Here is a 17,795-nt window from a genome sequence, read left to right on the forward strand (position 1 = left end):
AGCAAAGATAAGAGAAAATATTGTGATCCTATCACTTTCCATTCATCTCTTAACTCGCGCTTTTATTTTGAAGTCGAAAGGCGAAACCGGAAGTCTTAATGGAGCTTACCGGAGCTCAGAGAACACCGAATGCTTCATTGTTGTTTCATGACACGTAAACTTTGAACTTTGATCTTTTCCAGCTGGCCAACTGTAGTGTATCCATGCGTTAGAGAAGAACAGGGGAATCTGGGGTAGAACCTCGGATCCAATAGGATGACACTGGGAGAATGCTGGTCTGGATAAACGAGCACGAATATCATCATCTTAGAATGAACAAATGATTCAGTGCTGTTTAAGCTCTACATGTTCCTTCTATCTAGTACGAGTTCTACACAGTGTTAGGAAATCAAGACCATAATACACCCTCTCTCCGCCAGGGGGCGACTACTAGATGTAAATGGTAGGAGGTTAATTGTCAACAGCGCCATGAGCCAGAGCATGAGGAACGGATTTTTCATGCAGTGAGAACTATACATTTGCATATTTACAGTTAGCTAGCTAACCCTGCCATGCATGAGTAGTAGACGTGAATAAAACTATTTTATATCATTGGGCTGAGCATCAGTGAAGTTGCAGAGTGTATTTTTTGGAAAGCCTATCTTGCAGATTTTCCTGACAGTCGAGGTTGACTACGGCGGGCTTCTCTTCTCGGATGCAACATTCTGTCGAACGTCGGTGACCTAAACCAGCCTGACCACGGCTTCTGGATTTGATGATTTCCAGGTCTCACAGTTGTCTGGGTGCAAACCTGATGCATCCCTGGTCAAGGTGAGGGGGTTCCGTTCATTGCTTTTATGTGGGGCCACTTCTTCTGCTCGGTAACCAGCTTGTCGAGAAAAGGTAGACGTGAAATGTCTTTATTCAGTCAGCTAGCAGAATACCAGGAGCCACTGCTATTATACTAACCTCCCACTCCTAGGTGGAGGTAGTTGGTGGAAGGATACCTCTTAGCAGACATCTTTTTATAGACCTCTTATCTGTATGCTGCTCGCCCCCGCCCCCCTCCTGCCCTGCTTCCAGCCCCCCTACGTGACCCCTAGATGTTGTACCCAAGACCTGCTTCAGAAAGACATTTCAGGAATGCATGGAAAATTGTTATTTATAATTTAAGCAAGTCTATAATTCTTCCTGCTGTGATAAGTGGTTTTCTATTGGTAATGTATATTGAAATGATAAACTGTTGTAGTTTCATGGTGACAGAATGATCATTTATTGATTTACTCATCAAAGGCATAAGGATAGGTTTAATTCAAATCAGCATGCAAGCCGATGCTTCAACATTTGAATTGAAACTTTCAGCTTTTACGTGTCCCCTTTTAGCCACCCAGATGAAGGAGACATCAATGACGGCCCCTTGTGTGGTCCCATCTCTCCTGGCTCTCCTCTAGCTGTTTACTTAAACATGATTGAGCTCTCTGGCTGTTGTGTGTGGAAAATGTGAGCCTCTCGACTCGTGCCCTGTGTGGAATACTCTGTCCTTGGAGAGATTTGTGTCGGTTTGCAATGTTAAAAACAAGTTCAACCATGGCACAGAATCCTAAGAACATGTTTAGCATATGAGTACGTGGCAGGCAAAATCAACTGAAAAATACAAGCATACACCCCACCACCCCATATCTTGAAATATTGCTTTTTATTAATGCAAAGAGCACATATTCTACCAAATGAGACTGTGGAAAGTGTTGCTCTGTCACTTTTGGTTATAATAATAATAATAATAATGATGCATTTATTTTTGTATTGCGCTTTTCTCAGTACTCAAAGCTAGTAACCACAAAGGTTATCATATGGAATGCATAACATAATGGTATATACTATTTCAAAGCACATAGTGAGGTTTGAAAATCACACATGTACCATCTTCATACTAAAAGTGACATGATGCCATATTGTATCAAAGGAGGAAAACATTCGGCTATTGAAATGATCTTACGATCGTAGCTCAGATTCACAGGGAAACCATCTCATTTTGCCTCTGTGGTCCATAATTTGATGTGTCAATTCCACTTCGAGTCATGTGAATCTTGTTAAAAGCCTGCATACCTACACAAAGGCATGAACCCGATCTTGTGTTCTTAAGTTAATTAGACTAGGCATAGCCTAAATATTGCCAGTGTTGGGATGATTTGTTACTTAAAAAAGTAATCTGTTACACAGATGTATATACAGTGCCCTGCGTAAGTGATGGGACAGTGACATTTTGTTTCTTCTTTTGCGTCTACACTTGATTTGAAATCAAACCACTACTATGTGGTTACAGTAGATATTCTCAGCTTTTATTTGATGGTATTTGTGTACATATTGGTTTCACCATTCAGAAATTCAAGACTTTTATGCCCTGAAACTTTTATGTTATGTTTCAGGGTACCCAAAAGTGATGGGACAGATTTATCAAATGTCCAAATCAATGAAGACAAGTTAGCCAGTTCTAGTGGCAGCTATACATGCTCTAACATTAACACCCCCTTCACCATGTTTCACAGATGAGGTGCTATGCTGTAAATCTTGGTCAGATCCTTTTTTCAACAAACTTTCCACTTGCAATCACTCTGGTACATAATAATATTAATATGATCTGTCCACAAGACCTTTTCCAGACCTCTGCAGGCTTTTTGGGTACTTTTTAGCAAACTGTAAGTGACCGTCCTTTTTGAGGATAACTAATGGTTTTCACCTTTCAGTGAAGCCCATGTAGTTCGGCTAGTGACGTATTCTGTGAATAGTAGCCTCTGACATATTCACGCCTTCCTCCTGGATAGAGTTCCTGATCTGTGGGACAGTTGTTTTGTGTTGGTTTTTCTTAGTTATAGTGAGCATTCTTCGGTCATCCACTGTGGAAGTCTTCCTTGGCCTACCAGCCCGTTTGCGATTGCTGACGTCACCAGTGCTTTATTTTCTTTTTAATGATGTTCCAAACCATAGCCTAAGGTTTTGGCTATGTTTCTGTTTCAGATTTTTCAGCCTAATAAAGGCTTCCTTGACTTTTATTGACATCGCTTTGGTCCTTATGTTGACAGACACCAATAACAGACCCCTGAGGCAGGGGTCAAGCCAATTGTCCTATTACTTTTGGTACCCTGAAACAGGAGGACTATGCATACAAAGTATTGTAATTTCTGAATGGCGAATCCAATATGTACACAAATACCATCAAATAACATCTGAGAATCTCTACATTAATCTCACAGTAATTGTTTGATTTCAAATCCAAACTTTTGGAGTGTAGAGCCAAAAGAAGAGACAATGTTTCACTGTCACATTACTTACACATGGCACTGTGTGTGTGTGTGTGTGTGTGTGTGTGTGTGTGTGTGTGTGTGTGTGTGTATATATATACACACACACACACACACTTTGGGCCTGTTAATACCAATCAATCATCGCTTGAATGCCACAGCCTATTTGAGTATTGTTGCTGACCATGTGCATCCCTTCATGGCCACAATTTACCCATCTTCTAATGGCTACTTCCAGCATGATAAAGCACCATGTCACAAAGCAAAAGTCGTCTCAAACTGGTTTCATAAACATGACAATGGATCTGAATCCAATAGAACACCTTTGGGATGTAGTAGAACGGGAGATTCACAGCTTGAAAGTGCACCTGAAAATGTCATCATGGACCAGAATCTCAAAGGAATGTTTCTAACATGTTGTGGAAAGAATTGAAAGAATTGAGGCTGTTATGAGAGCAAAGGGAGGCCCTACCCAGTATTAGTTTAGTGTTCCTAATGAAGTGTGTGTGTGTGTGTGTGTGTGTGTGTGTGTGTGTGTGTGTGTGTGTGTGTGTGTGTGTGTGTGTGTGTGTGTGTGTGTGTCTTTTTAGCTAGTAACAAATCCCAATACTGCCAATATTTTATATACTTTTGTTTTTTTACGCTGTCCATTCAGCACAAAGCCATTGTTTGACCACGTTTGTTTGACTTACATGTGACCTTGTTGATAAGTAATCCTTTTGATGTTATGTAGACATGATTCTGAAAGTAAATGACATGTTACTTTAAAAAGTAACTGTAATACTATTAGAATATTTGAACACAGCAACTTGTTATATTACACTGTTACTCATAAAAGTAATGTATTACTTTTACTTTTGTAACTCGTTACCTCAAACACTAAATATTGGTTAGCAGAGATGAGTTCCCGCTACAATTCCTAGTATAGCAACTCGGAGGAGGGTTTGCCTAGCCTATATTTCAAGGATCTAATTTCTTTGCAATTAAAACATTTAGCCTCTGATCATTTTGCCTCTGCTTAGGCCAAGTCACAGTACCGAGGAGGAGCATGACAGTCTTCAACACACCCCGTTGCTGAGGACATGAATAAACACTCACTGGTGCAGTCACGAGGACAGAAGATGCAACAATAACATCTTAAATTGCCCTCTTAACTTGATCTTTAATTAAATTAGAGTTTCTGCGCTGGCGTCTTTGGTTGTCACAGCATATTTTTTTCCCTTCACTCTCCCTCTCTCTCTCTTGTTAGGATTAATTAGACTTAGGACAGACCCTGGTGCCCTTGAGCTCGACCATGCAGATTGACTTGCTTGTTAGTTTAGAATAAGTAATGCAGTACAGTATATTCTGCCGCTGGGTTGTTATTGGCCCCAAGGAGTGTCCTCTGGAGCTCTTCCACAGGGTCAGCTGCTTCTATACCCCACCTAGTTAACTGAGGGAACTGGCAGGGGACTGTTGTGATTGAACCTCATCTAGTTTTAGAGTGTCAATTAGCCTTTACCGTAAAAATAAAAAAATCCAGCTGAGCAGAGAAGATGTATTTTGTGGCGTCTTGTGCTAATTAGACTGCACACAATGAGGCTGGGTTTCATCAGGATGGAATATTATTACCATGCATTAGTATGCTGTCAGTGCTATTGTTCTTCTGTAATTGTAATGAGGGGAAGTTTAGGGTGTGCACAGATTTTTCCCTCCGGTCAGTTTCAAATTGACTTTGAACTTTCATGAGTGGTGACAGAATGTAATAATGTCAATGTGAATTGTCTCCTAAGGGTCCAGAGAGTCATTGGAACACAAAACTGAATATGTCTGGCAGCCAGATCAATGAGAATGGCTCATTATTGCTTAATTGTGCTGTGACCCAAGTCTGTCATCGATACTTAATCACTTGAAAAGGTTATGCTCAGACAGACCCTGTCCAGCAGCATTAATATAATGCCAAACAGTGATGTCGACAACACCATTTTCTATTATATTGACCTTTGCTGTATTTCAGAAAGGAATAGTATTATTCATTTTTCTGCTGTCATGGTTTGCTCCTTTGTCTGACCTTTTGAGGTTATGTTCAGGATAATTAGGCTAAGTACTGTCCTGTGCTAGATCTGCTTTAGGCTGAGGCTAACATCTTGTCACTATGTTGTGTCAACGAACCAAGACATTTTCACCTGGCCGTTGGATAAAGACCTGCATAACTTACAAGCCATGAGCTTGATGGTCCTGGTTCGGCTCTAATGGTCTGTAAATAGAGGCAGTGTGTTTGGTGGCAGGCGGAGAATGCTAGAGCCTATATTTCTAAACTCTTAGGCTAACCATCATGAGGTCTTGTTAGCACTGTTATTGTAGCACTTTGCTGAGACAAAGAGAGATAGGTCTATGCCTATGAATGATGGCAATTGATCTCTGTTTAGGTTAGACAGACAGACAAACGCTGGAAAACAATACCTTTGTTTTGGTAATGAGGGTTTGATTTGACTGTTGATGTCAAATCAAATACTGGACAATTCCACGGTAACAGAATAATGTTGGGACTCGGTTTTTTTCCACTTTGAAGCGTATGGGAAACAAAAACCCTTGATAGCAAAGTTTAACAAACCATACAACTCACATGCACAAGGACTACTTGTTTCAATTCTAACTGGAAAAACAAAAAACACATTTACTTAAGAACTGTGCAGATTCAAAGTTTGGTAACAGAATGACCATAACATCTCCCTGGGTTTTTATGTAACCCAACATTTCTCCAAAACTCTATTAATTATCTGCCCCAAATTAAGATTAAATTATGTTTGTGGAAGGAGTGGCGTGTTATATGATACCTTGGGTTTGAAAATATCTCTTTTGGTTGTAGATCTACAGGAAGTGAGATGGATTTGCAAACGGTAATAGAATGACTAACTGGGTCCCCCTTTGATGTCGTTTTTGCAGAAGTGTGCAACATGTACGTCATCATTCAATATAAATACAGTATGTGTGGGATTTTCTGGCTTTGCTTTCACTGCTGTACTCAACAACAATGAAGTCTCCGTTCTACAGCGAACGCAAAAGGGTTCCTTAAAGGGTTCTCCCATAGGACATTAATGAGGTTTGATGCTTTTCTAAACTTTTAAAGACTTAGTGGTAGATGCAGAGACGCTTTTCCATATGTTTGTCCAGAAGTCAGAAGCCTTTGCTTATCCCTTTGCTTATAATGGAAGAGGGTTAATTTCCCCAAAAATATAGACTCTTAGCTTTCATTTCACACCCAATTGAATGTGCTCTGATCAATTTCACATTTTGGTCCTTCTTTTACCCGGAACTGCCCTACTCTCCATTGACTGAAACTGACATGATTGCTTAGAATTCATCCAAACAATCTTAATATGCTGCACATTCTTATCTTTACCACAGTCTGTTCACTGTCTTTCAGCCCGGCCATGATGTGTGAGATGGAGAAGGCAGAGTCAGTCAACGTCTTCAACACACATTGCTGCTGTAGGCTGTATGTGTTGAGACTGTTTGTCTAAGACACATGACTGTTGATAACCTAGCCTATTTGTCTTAATCAGCGACCATAGTTACATGTGTTAGTTAGCTTCTGCACATTTCACTCACTGTCTTAAAACTCAAAGACTCAATAAATAGTTGGGCCTTCAGTTCATCCGACCTATAGGCCTATTGATAGGAACTGCTCTGTTGCTGTTGAAACACTGCTTAGCACAAATGGCGGGTGGGGGGGGGAGAATGGAATGAGCAAATTCCTGAAATACAAAGTCAGTGTCTGTTGGTAGTTTACCCTATGAATCATACTAGTAGGAGCTGCCTGTTGGCCCACAACATAAATATGTAAAGTGGATACATATCAGTTGACCTGTGTATGTTGGCACAGTTGAGATATTGTTTCATTTCCCCTCTCTGTGCCTCAGCAAGCCTGAAGCACTAAACCAGAAACCTGTTTAACTAAACCCAGGTTGTAGCCTAATTCCGACAAGTGTTGAAGGAAGTGCAAATGTTCAGTTGCTCGCCCGCAGAAATGCCTGTGTGAATTGCATGGGCAGCTTTCCATACTGTCTGAAAAGTATGCAATGGTCCTTCGCTGTTCAACTGGAAAGGTCACTGCAGAGATAGGTGAAAAAGCTGGCAAAGTTCCCCACTTTTTATCTCCTAGCATACTTCATTCCCAATTCCAATGTCAGTACTATGACCGCGAGAGGCGATGGGTTTGTGGACCTTATGAAGCCATATGATAACTTATATCTCTTCATCTCTGCAAAGGACATTGTGAAGAATGATTTTGTAATTCAGGTAGCCTACATTATCCTGCTCAAATCTTGAATAGTTTTGATCCTGTATTTCTGTCTTGAGTCTGATACAAAGTACAGTACTTTGCATGGGAGGGCTTCATATTCAAGTTCATACTTGTTCGCCATGTTTAATGAAAGAAGCAGGGCTAAGTCTGTTGGAAATCTGCCACTGCGGCGAAATTCAGTTTGAGTTCCAAACAACAACATCCTTCCTAATAATAATATAACCCCACACAATGGACTTGCAGTGTCGAACATTAGCTGTTGTGTTTTTGCATCCACGCAGATTTTGAAGAGGCAGCCACTAAAGACAGAAAGGCAAAAATGAGTGAGTCCACTCCCCTAGAACACCCCTGGCCAGTAACAACATGTTTGTATACAAACCGAGTGTCGGGTAGGACACTCCATTTTAGAAAGCGCTTTTCGGGCCCAAATCAGTGTTTGGAAATGAAAAAAATATTTTAAAGGATCTCATTCCCTGATCGCTACCGATTAAACTCAAGTCATTACAACCATACGGAAGGTTTTAGAACGCTTTAATATTACATATTGCACCTTTAAGCTCACCACTTAATAAGCAAAACCCATAAACAACAACCTTTTGGTCAATGCTACTTCTCAACCCGACAGCGTGGATTTATCAGATCAGTGGGGGAATGAAGTTCTCATAAAGCGATAGGCTCTCTGAGGCCAGCTGGTCACCAGACCTAGACCCTGCGCCCCCACGCCCCCTTTTTAATCCTTTCCTGCCGCCTCTCCCTGGACACGGCTTTAGTAAAGCCTAATCGTGGGGCTGTCTGACAGCAATGATGTGATGCTGCTGCCAAATTTAGAGGAATGGCTCTGGGAGTAAAAGAGGAGGTCAACCACATATGAAGGCATTTGTTATAGTTTTATATAGTGTGAATAATTTCCATGTCACAACTGAAATTACGAATTGTTAGGCCTATTGCTTTATCTTCATGTGAAAGTGACTACTCCAACCAGATTAGTTTCCTTTTCTTCCTGTCATCTTACAATAAGTCGTATGTCTGTGTCCGTTCAAAGAAAAAGCCTAGCCCAAAGTACAATATTACTGTTGGCCAACGCCTATTTTGAAAAACTAACGGAACGTTTGTCTTCACTACTTGATTGTCACAATGAGTAAATAGGCTGGGTTTCTTTAAAAAGCTGAGAGGATGTTTTTTGAATTGCCAAGTGAATTGTGAGAGCTACAAATGGTCGAAGGCCCCTGCCTCAATGCTCTAAATAACGTCTAATGGCTATTAGATTGAGTTGAGTCACCAAGAGCTGCCGTGAAATAGAATGTGCTGCTCCAATGGACACCGCACACACAGTGGAAATTTGGCATAACAGTTGGTGGGGGGGGGGTGACTTATTCACTAAAAGTTATGTCCTCTCTGTGTTCTCTCTCTGTTGACTTTTTCCTCAGCTCTTGAGACCAAAAAGTTGGACCCAGTTAGGTTAAACACACCTGTTAGATTAAGGAGCTGATTATGCAAATGCCTTGGGAACAAAGGATTGTTCAGGTGGATTATGAATTGTTGGAATTCAGTGATGACTGAATAGAGTGTTATTCTTTCAAATGGACAGTGAGAGGGGGGGGGGGATATATGAGTCATATTATTTTGTATCATGGCTAGAAGGTTAGCTAACTGTCAGGTACTTAAAACTTTCAACACAGTTTCTGTATTACACATAATGAGAGTGGGTGTGTATGCAGGCTAGACAAGACAAGTGAAATGCAATACAGGTGAGAGCAGGAAAGTTGGTTATTGTGCTCGGTGCAAGACTCCTATCTCTGTCTCAGTTCCGACACTGATACCTTCCACAGCATTCCACAGAGAAAAGGAGGTCAGAAGATATTTTGAACTTTATTTAATAGGTTCCTTATTGTGGCAAACCACTTCACCAACTTTTGACTGCTTGTAGGCATTGGCCTATTTATAACATGAAAGCTACATCTACTGTGGTTGGTTTGTGAACCATTTTTTTTGGAGGGAATGTAAAATGTCAAACCACCCTTTCCTCTCCTTTCCTTTTCCTGTTGGAGTGCCATATCAGCATTCATCCACAATTCAATCGCAGCAAATGAGAGATTGTTGTTGTTTCCTGTAGAACAGTCAGTGTGCTCACTACGGCAGGAAAATAGGAGTTTAGTGTAAACTCCTCACAGAAAACACATGACTTTGGGCCATAGGCCTAGTTAACATTTAAAAAAAAAAGCTTTCTCTGTGGTTACTGATTATGCAAGGCGTAACCAAGCAACTCGCTAACAGAGCTTAACAGCTTCCCCTTAACCACTTCATGTTTTTTGGAGAGAAGTCATGCTGCCTGTGTGAGCTGGCAGGGGGATGCTTGGGCCGGCTGGGCATGTCAGAGAGTGACTGTTCAGCATTAGTCAGTCAGCGGATGGGCGGGACTGACTCATGGAGTGCTCTGCTTAGCCTCGGAGCCCCAACACAACGAGGGGAAAATTCAGGGGAGTTTTCTGCCTGGTTGGGACTGAGGACAGAGCTTTCTCATTGCAGCTACTGATTGAGAGAAGACAACAGCAGGTGAAGTGTGTGTGTGTGTGTGTGTGTGTGTGTGTGTGTGTGTGTGTGTGTGTGTGTGTGTGTGTGTGTGTAACATGCTTTGAGGAATTCCAAGTCCTTCTTAAAGTCTGACAGGATTTTAGACCTCTTTAAATCTGTTACTTACATAGTACATACTACAGTGTACTACAGTGCTTATCCTGATAGCAGGTTGTATCTTGTGTTCCTAGTTGAGCTTACACTGTCTTCATCGAGTTGTCTGTATGTGAGTTGCTGCGAATCCTGTGTGCCAATACCCATGTTTAGTTGTGTGTTAGTATTTGTCTATGCTTTTGGTTTGAAGAGACCTTGAACCAAACTAAAGTTGATAAATATTTAGGCTTTGAGTACTTTAGAACTACTTGGCTTCCATTGTACATCACATGAAGCAATCATTGGTCATGATATGATTCACACTTGAATGGTGTGTCACTGTCAGGAAACTGTGTGACCTTGTCTAATCAGTTCTTGTCAATAGTGAGTGTGGCTCGCACATTCTACATCACCAAGGAGCAACTAGGGTTATTTATCAACTTACTGACTTGATTGTAAGGTTCCACACAGTGTTCTGAAGGCTAGGAATCTGTCAATAGATGAAATTAGCAAAGACATTTGGACTAACCCTAATGTTGGAACAGACAGACCAAGGACCAACTTACTTCTGTCCTTACTGTTGACCAGAGTGTTCTTGCAGATCTCAATGGGGATGGGCAGGGTGCAGTCAAGCCAGACACTCTTGGCATTTAATGTGCTTTCCCACGGCTAAGCTCATTCATACTGATTTTAAGGCACTTCAGTTGACACCCCCATCTAAGATCTTGAACAGACCACAATTCCTAGGAGAAAATAGGCCCACACCTTACTTTTCTTTATACTGTGATTATCTGTATTAAATTACTTGACAGTTTGTTCCACCCCCTCTTGCCATACTTTACGGCCAACTTGGAAAACTACTCTCACATGTATCACTTGGCTTACGCTACGCTTTTCCTGTTGTGTTAACGATATCCTCCACCACAACACACTTCTCAACTATGATCTCAGTCAACATTACAGACACAATGTCTGGTGTAATGTGATTTGATAATTCAGTGGCAGTTATGTCCATGATCATACTATGACACAATCGTAGGGTTTAGTTTTGCCCATTCAAGATGAACATATGACATAATTGTAACACAGGATGCATTCCGATCGTATCTTTGGAATGAACTTTTTTTCAACGTTTAATCTGCAAAAGAAATCTAAATAAAGTGGCGATTGACTTGACAACATTTCCCTGAATGAATGAATGAATGAATGAATGAATGTGTCGCGAATAACGGGGAAATGTGACATTCCACCAAAGGAGGTAACATCATCACATCACGTGGCGATATTATTCAGCGTTAGGAGGTGGTGTCGACCCGGAGACGTTGTGTTGCGACCTTCTACTAATGTAAACCAGAAGAAACGAAGCGAGAAGAAGACAACCACAACCCACCCCCTCACCCCCCTCTCTTCCTCAAAGAATCATTTGTAAACACGCCTGCCCCACCCCTGAAAACATACCCTCTCGAGTTCTTCGAATGCCTTGCGGGGAAGTTTCTCCTTACCGCTCTTCACAGTAAGTAGCCTGTTGTCGGTTACTTAATGCGAAGAACAACATAGTTCTCGAAACGGGTTTTCTGTATTTGGAGACTAGAAACAAGGTAAACGTGATTTGCATTTATTTATTTTTATTTATTTTTTGGGGGGGCGGGGGGGGGATTCTGCACACCTCCACGTTTTAGATATTTGAAGCGAACTCAGGAATGTCTGTATTATTGGTACAGTGGATATAGAACATACCTTTTTGATACGATAGATTGTTTTGCTGTCTCGGTCGTTCAGGCGTTGTGTTGGCGAAGACTGTTTTGTGGTTGAGCCGTTTCTTCACCTGGAAACTATGTGAGCTGGTATTTGAAGTGATAGTCGTGGCTTTGTCCTCAAAAATAGAAGTCGCATGTTCCCCCTGGAAAAAAGACGGGCGCGTGCCTACGCGTCGGAATTCAGTGGTCGTGTGTGTGTGTGTGTGTGTGTGTGTGTGTGTGTGTGTGTGTGTGTGTGTGTGTGTCTGTCTGTGTGTCTGTCTGTCTGTCTGTGTCTGTGTCTGTCTGTCCTGTGTTTGTGTTATCTCGGAATCTGTTATTGGATGAAGCATTTCAGTGCGTAAAACTTTCTGAAAGTATTTGACTCCAGCTTCTGCCCTCCTTACACTATGGTTGTTTCCTAGGCTGTAAATTTGAAGTTACAAAATAGAATTGATAGACACACTTGAATTGTGTTTTTTGTTGGGTAATGTCTGAATGCTTCATCTATAACCTAATGTTTTTCTTCTCATTTTAGGACAAAGGCATCACTGCATTGCTCAGCTGCGAGTTCAATTCCAGGCGATGGTCGGATGGACTAAAGTCAAGTCCACCGTTCAGTTGAGCGTGGCCTGACCGGACGCTCCAGGTGTTGGCACCCAATGTCCTCTCTACGTGATGAGCGTGACGTGAGAGGGACTGTGGATTTGTTAAACCAAGCCGTTGACAGCTCTGGACTCTCTCGCCCTCGCTTCTCCCTCCTCTTTCAACAACGCGTGGGACTGATATGAAGAAAGTGGCCCAATGGTCAACGGAGGAGGTTCTCCAATGGCTGTCCGATGAGGGAATGCAGGAATACTCCGAGTCCTTTCGACACGTGGACGGACAGGCCCTCCTACGGCTCTCCAAGGCAGACTTCCAGATGGCCCCGCTGTCCCTGGTGACCTCCGACGGGGGAAAGCAACTACTGGACAAGATGGAGACGCTCAGGATAGAGCACCACATCAAGGCACACAAAAATGGACACGCCAACGGCCACGCCATCCTCACCAGCAACAGGGAGGGTAGCGGAGGGAACAAGCCCAAGAGGAATGGTATGGTCAACGGCTTTCACAAGGACAGGGTTCAGATCCAGATTCCCACCCCGGAGCTCACCCGCTCGCCGTTCCCAGAGGAGTGGGGGAAGACGGGCGTGGCCTTAGCCTACGCCATGATCTGCTTTGTCTCCACCACCGTCATGATCTCCGTTGTCCACGAACGCGTGCCTCCCAAGGAGGCCACCCCGCCCCTGCCCGACAAGTTCTTTGACTTTTTCGGCCGAGTGGACTGGGCTTTCTCCATATGTGAAATCAACGGCATGATACTGGTTGCCCTGTGGCTTCTGCAGTGGACGTTGTTGAAATACAGGTACGACGACCGCCCTTACCGTTTCATCCATGTTAGATTAAAGTACTGTGTGTTTTGTAATATGCTTGTGATTATTTAGACCAGGGGCCATTGAGACTGCCTCTGGCCCTTTGTCCGAGCATTGATTACTTTATCTTTATGATGACTGATGGATAGATGATTCACTTACTTAAACAAATGTATTAGTTGTAAGTCGCTTTGGATAAAGGCGTCTGCTAAATGCCATAAATGTAAATGTTATTTTAACTGTAATCACCCCAGCCAGTCTCCACTGTGATAGAGTCTGTCCTGAACTTTCGGAACCTCTCGTCCTCAGGTCCATCGTTGGTCGGCGGTTCTTTTTCATCGTGGGCACGCTCTACCTGTACAGGTGTATCACCATGTACATCACCACTCTCCCTGTGCCAGGCATGCACTTTAAGTGCTCTCCCAAGGTATGTAGCTACCACCTTCCTGGGCTCAGTAATACACTTTTGTCATTTTTTAGATAACGACATCACTTTCTAAGTGATATAACTGTCTGTCGTCATGATTCGTCCGTCTGGGAACCCTCTCTTCAAGTGTCCAGTGTTGAAAGTGCTAGCTTAAAAAAACCTGAGACTTGCTGTTTTTAGGATCCAGGGTGTATGTCAATGATGAACTATTGACCCCCTCTGGTCCAAATTTTCCGTTGCAGGCAGGATGTCAAGCTACTAGAATCATCGTTATATAACTCACATAGTAGGAAAATCAACTGGAGATGTTTATTATTACTCTACTATATAACTTACAGTAACCACAACTGTGTACAACGTCCCGTTCAGAGGTTAACTGTAATCCTTCTGGAATGGTCTCAACATGTGAACATTTACTATAATATATGACTGTGCCAGACTTCTCATAGTACAGCCGTTGAATCGTTACCAAATTGTTATCTACTTCTAGTTGTATGCCTATTTTGCTGTTGTCATGGAGAAGTTGTGAGGCGTGTGTGTTGTAACATGCAATGGTGTGGGCGGGTGTGGGGGTGTGCAAGCATGTATATGTTACCCTTGAGAGTTCCCACTGTAACGTCAGTGTATGACTCATAGTGGTGGTTTTAGGAGTGAGTCTCTAGGCCGACTAGCACAGGCCAGGCCAGGATATCCTCTCCATTTATTATCAGTTAGAATGGGCCTCATGCCTATTCTGACCTGCCCAGGTTTCCAGTTGAATATGAACCGAATTCGTGACATCAATGATAGTGTTCCAACTGAAGGAAACATGTGCCTGTTGGCTATTGTTATACCAGAAGCCTTGCTCCAAGTGGGCCGGGTCACTGATAATCATCTCTTAATCGTTGTGGCAGTTTAACAGGATTCTTTCAGTTCAAGCTCCTAATAACATTTTTAATTGAACCTCTTTTCACCACAATAGAAACACGTTGATGTATTTTAGATACTTTGAGGGCAGGTTTTCTAGACCTACATAAAAAACTTTAGCCCATGGCTTTGCTTAATTTGTGTCCTGGAAACTGTTTTTTAGTCTGTTTAAAGTTACTTTTGTCAACATGAGGTTCACACGTTTGTTGTTTTTATTTGTCGTTGCAGCTGTTTGGGGACTGGGAGTCCCAGATGCGGCGAGTGATGAAGATGATCGCAGGAGGAGGACTGACCATCACTGGCTCCCACCACATGTGTGGAGACTACCTCTACAGTGGCCACACTGTCATGCTGACTCTCACCTATCTCTTCATCAAAGAGTGTAAGTAGCTATGGTACTACAGTACATACACGCCCCTCTGATCTGTGTAAGAGCAACAGTGACACCTGGTGGTAAATTGATGCACGCTTACTGGAATGAGGTTAACTCGGTTAGCAGAACAGAGGAGTCTAGGTTATCTACATTGTTTGCTTGCCCAACTCAATACTGAATCTCAAAAATCTTTCATTGATTCCTCTCTCCTTGCCTCCTTTTCAAATTAGAAGAGGAGAAATCCTTTTTGTTTTGGAGAAAAACATATTTGACTGGTCTTGTACAATAACATCACCTTTCTTTTTTGTCTTTCAGATTCTCCTAAAAGGTTCTGGTGGTACCATTGGATCTGCTGGGCTCTCTGTGCTGTTGGGCTGTTCTGTATTCTTCTAGCTCATGACCACTACTCTATAGACGTAGTAGTTGCTTACTTCATCACTACGCGACTCTTCTGGTGGTACCATACCATGGCCAACCAGCAAGTAAGTTTTTACTGGACCACACTTTGTTTCATAGGCTCTATACGAGAGTACTGAATGTGAAACATTGCTGTAATGACCATTTAATCAACTAGTAATGAAACTATGGAATTAGGTTACTTCTATTTTAAACATGCACTATATGCTTATAAAACTAGTTCAGCAAAGTGTGGATCTGAAGTCAGTGAATGGTCTTATTTATCAGTGCTCTGTCTGTTTCCCAGGTGCTCAAAGAATCGTCCCAGAGCAACTTCTTCTCCAGAGTGTGGTGGTACTGCTTCTTCCAGTACCTGGAACAGAATGTCCAAGGCATCGTCCCTCGGAACTACCAGATGCCTGTGTCATGGCGACCGGCCCTGTGGAGCCAGGTCAAGTACAGCAGGATAGACACAGAGTGCCCGTGACAGACTGACATGACTGACAGACAGACAGACAGACAGACAGACAGACTGGGAGACATGGACACCCTCCCTGGAGGGAGTGGGACTCTTTAATGACACTCGCCGAAGTGCCATATCTAACCCCAAGAAGATGCCCGTTCTGTCCAACAACTCATGCTGTTCCGTCTCCCTTTAGCGTTCCCACTGAAACGTAAACCTCCAACTGTCTGTCCAACTGGCCCGCACTGTGACCATCATTTCATCCTCGGCATTTCATTTGGGAAGCAGTCAGAGTTGGTCCTGCAAAGGTTACTTCCACAGTATTAATGGCTTTCATCTGCAGGCCCAGAACAATTTCAGCTAGCCACGGAAAATGGTTAGTCAATATTGGTCAATGCCATTATAAGTTATAGATAGTTTGTTGCAAATTGCCAAGTTTTAAATACTCCGTTACTGACGTTGAATGAAATAATCATGTTTATCACAGTGTTCGGGCTGTTGCAAGTATTGGCCCTATCATGCACAAATGTTACAGCAGGTTTGGTTCAAAAACATGGTGTAGCAATGAAAAATGTCCACTTAGAAACAGTTTTTTCTTAACGACTTACATTTTTGTAACTGTGTCCACGTTAACTTGGCCATGTTGTAAAACATTTTCTAAATGTATAACAGGTTTATTTTTAAAAAAAATAAATAATGCTTTCGATTTCTCCCGTTTGGAAACGAAGAAAGCAAGGATATGGGTATCTAGCATCAATGTTCCTCAGTGCCTTTCTTGTTATGATTGTACAGTGTACTAGTGTTCTCAGTGGTGTGTTTATGTGGATTTGAATGACAATGTCAATGTGGTACATCAGTATTTAGACTTGAACAGAGACAGTGAGGTTGCTTGAATGACCTAATGCTGATCACCTATGTAGCACACTTATGACTCCATAAACATTTCTCTAAGTGTCTGAATGTAAGAATCATGTCATGTTGCAAAGTGTCTTTCCAAGGCAATTGTGTGCAAAACAATGTCCTCAATCATTTCTTACTTAATAATGTTTGTATGATTTATTTATTACCTTGATTATTTCTTCCCAATATGGGGGACTATGGCTCCCCTGGTCATGTTATTCCTTGCCTATGCCAAATAGCTGCATTCTGTGGGTTGTTCCTGGTCCCATTCTGTAGGACAGTGGGATGAACCAGAGAGGTTGGAGAGCATTAACACTCAATGGGTCCCATTTTGCTTGAGCTTGAGTTGTGCCAAAAATACCCAACAACTCAGAATACTACAGCATGATTTTTTATTTGACCTTGTGTTGTTTATAAGAAAACAATGATTATTCAACCCTAGTTTAAATATACAGTGTTAAAATGTATTCCACACCAACAAAATGGGGCCCAGTAAGGTTTTGGAAGGGGTCCTGAAGAGTCTGTTGGACTGTGATCCAATCATATATCAGCACTGTCCTGTTAACCACCCAATGACAACGCTGCTTGTGTTGTAGCTAACCATGGGAGATATGAATCCAGTAGGAAATAAATAATATTCAGCTCATCTTCCTAATGTGTCCATCCATTTTTAAGTTTGTGATCATTATCGTCTCGTCCCCCTACAGTTTTTTTCGTAGGTGCAAAAGATCCAGACTGAATCTATCAATGATAGGTGAAACACTATATTAATTGATTGTCTGAATTAATTGATTTAATAGGTGATTAAAAACACATTCAGCGTATAAGATGTTCTTTTATCCTGATAAATGACAGTATGCATCCTTGCAAGATATGACCTTGAAGTGAATCTGACCTTTGGAGTTAAAGACACTTCCAAGTGATATCTAAAAGTTACATAACAAGGCCACCCT

The 17,795-nt window shown here is 42.0% G+C and overlaps 1 protein-coding gene across 2 annotated transcripts; it reads left to right on the forward strand.

The window, feature by feature from the left end:
• The first annotated feature begins 517 nt into the window (after positions 1 to 517).
• On the forward strand, positions 518 to 17,486 carry sgms1b (sphingomyelin synthase 1b). Of its 2 annotated transcripts, none has more exons than XM_083687498.1 (6): positions 518 to 810; positions 12,502 to 13,370; positions 13,687 to 13,804; positions 14,939 to 15,092; positions 15,399 to 15,565; positions 15,787 to 17,486. In XM_083687498.1, the coding sequence occupies exons 2-6, from the start codon at positions 12,751 to 12,753 to the stop codon at positions 15,964 to 15,966; spliced, it is 1,239 nt and encodes a 412-aa protein (XP_083543624.1). In that variant the 5' UTR covers positions 518 to 810; positions 12,502 to 12,750; the 3' UTR covers positions 15,967 to 17,486. The 2 variants fall into 2 exon arrangements, with proteins under 2 accessions (XP_083543624.1, XP_083543625.1); XM_083687499.1 differs by lacking the exon at positions 518 to 810 and adding an exon at positions 11,782 to 11,825.
• Positions 17,487 to 17,795: the final 309 nt, after the last annotated feature.

The sequence above is a fragment of the Argentina silus genome (genome assembly GCF_951799395.1).
Source record: "Argentina silus genome assembly, chromosome: 16".
Lineage (NCBI taxonomy): Eukaryota > Metazoa > Chordata > Actinopteri > Argentiniformes > Argentinidae > Argentina > Argentina silus.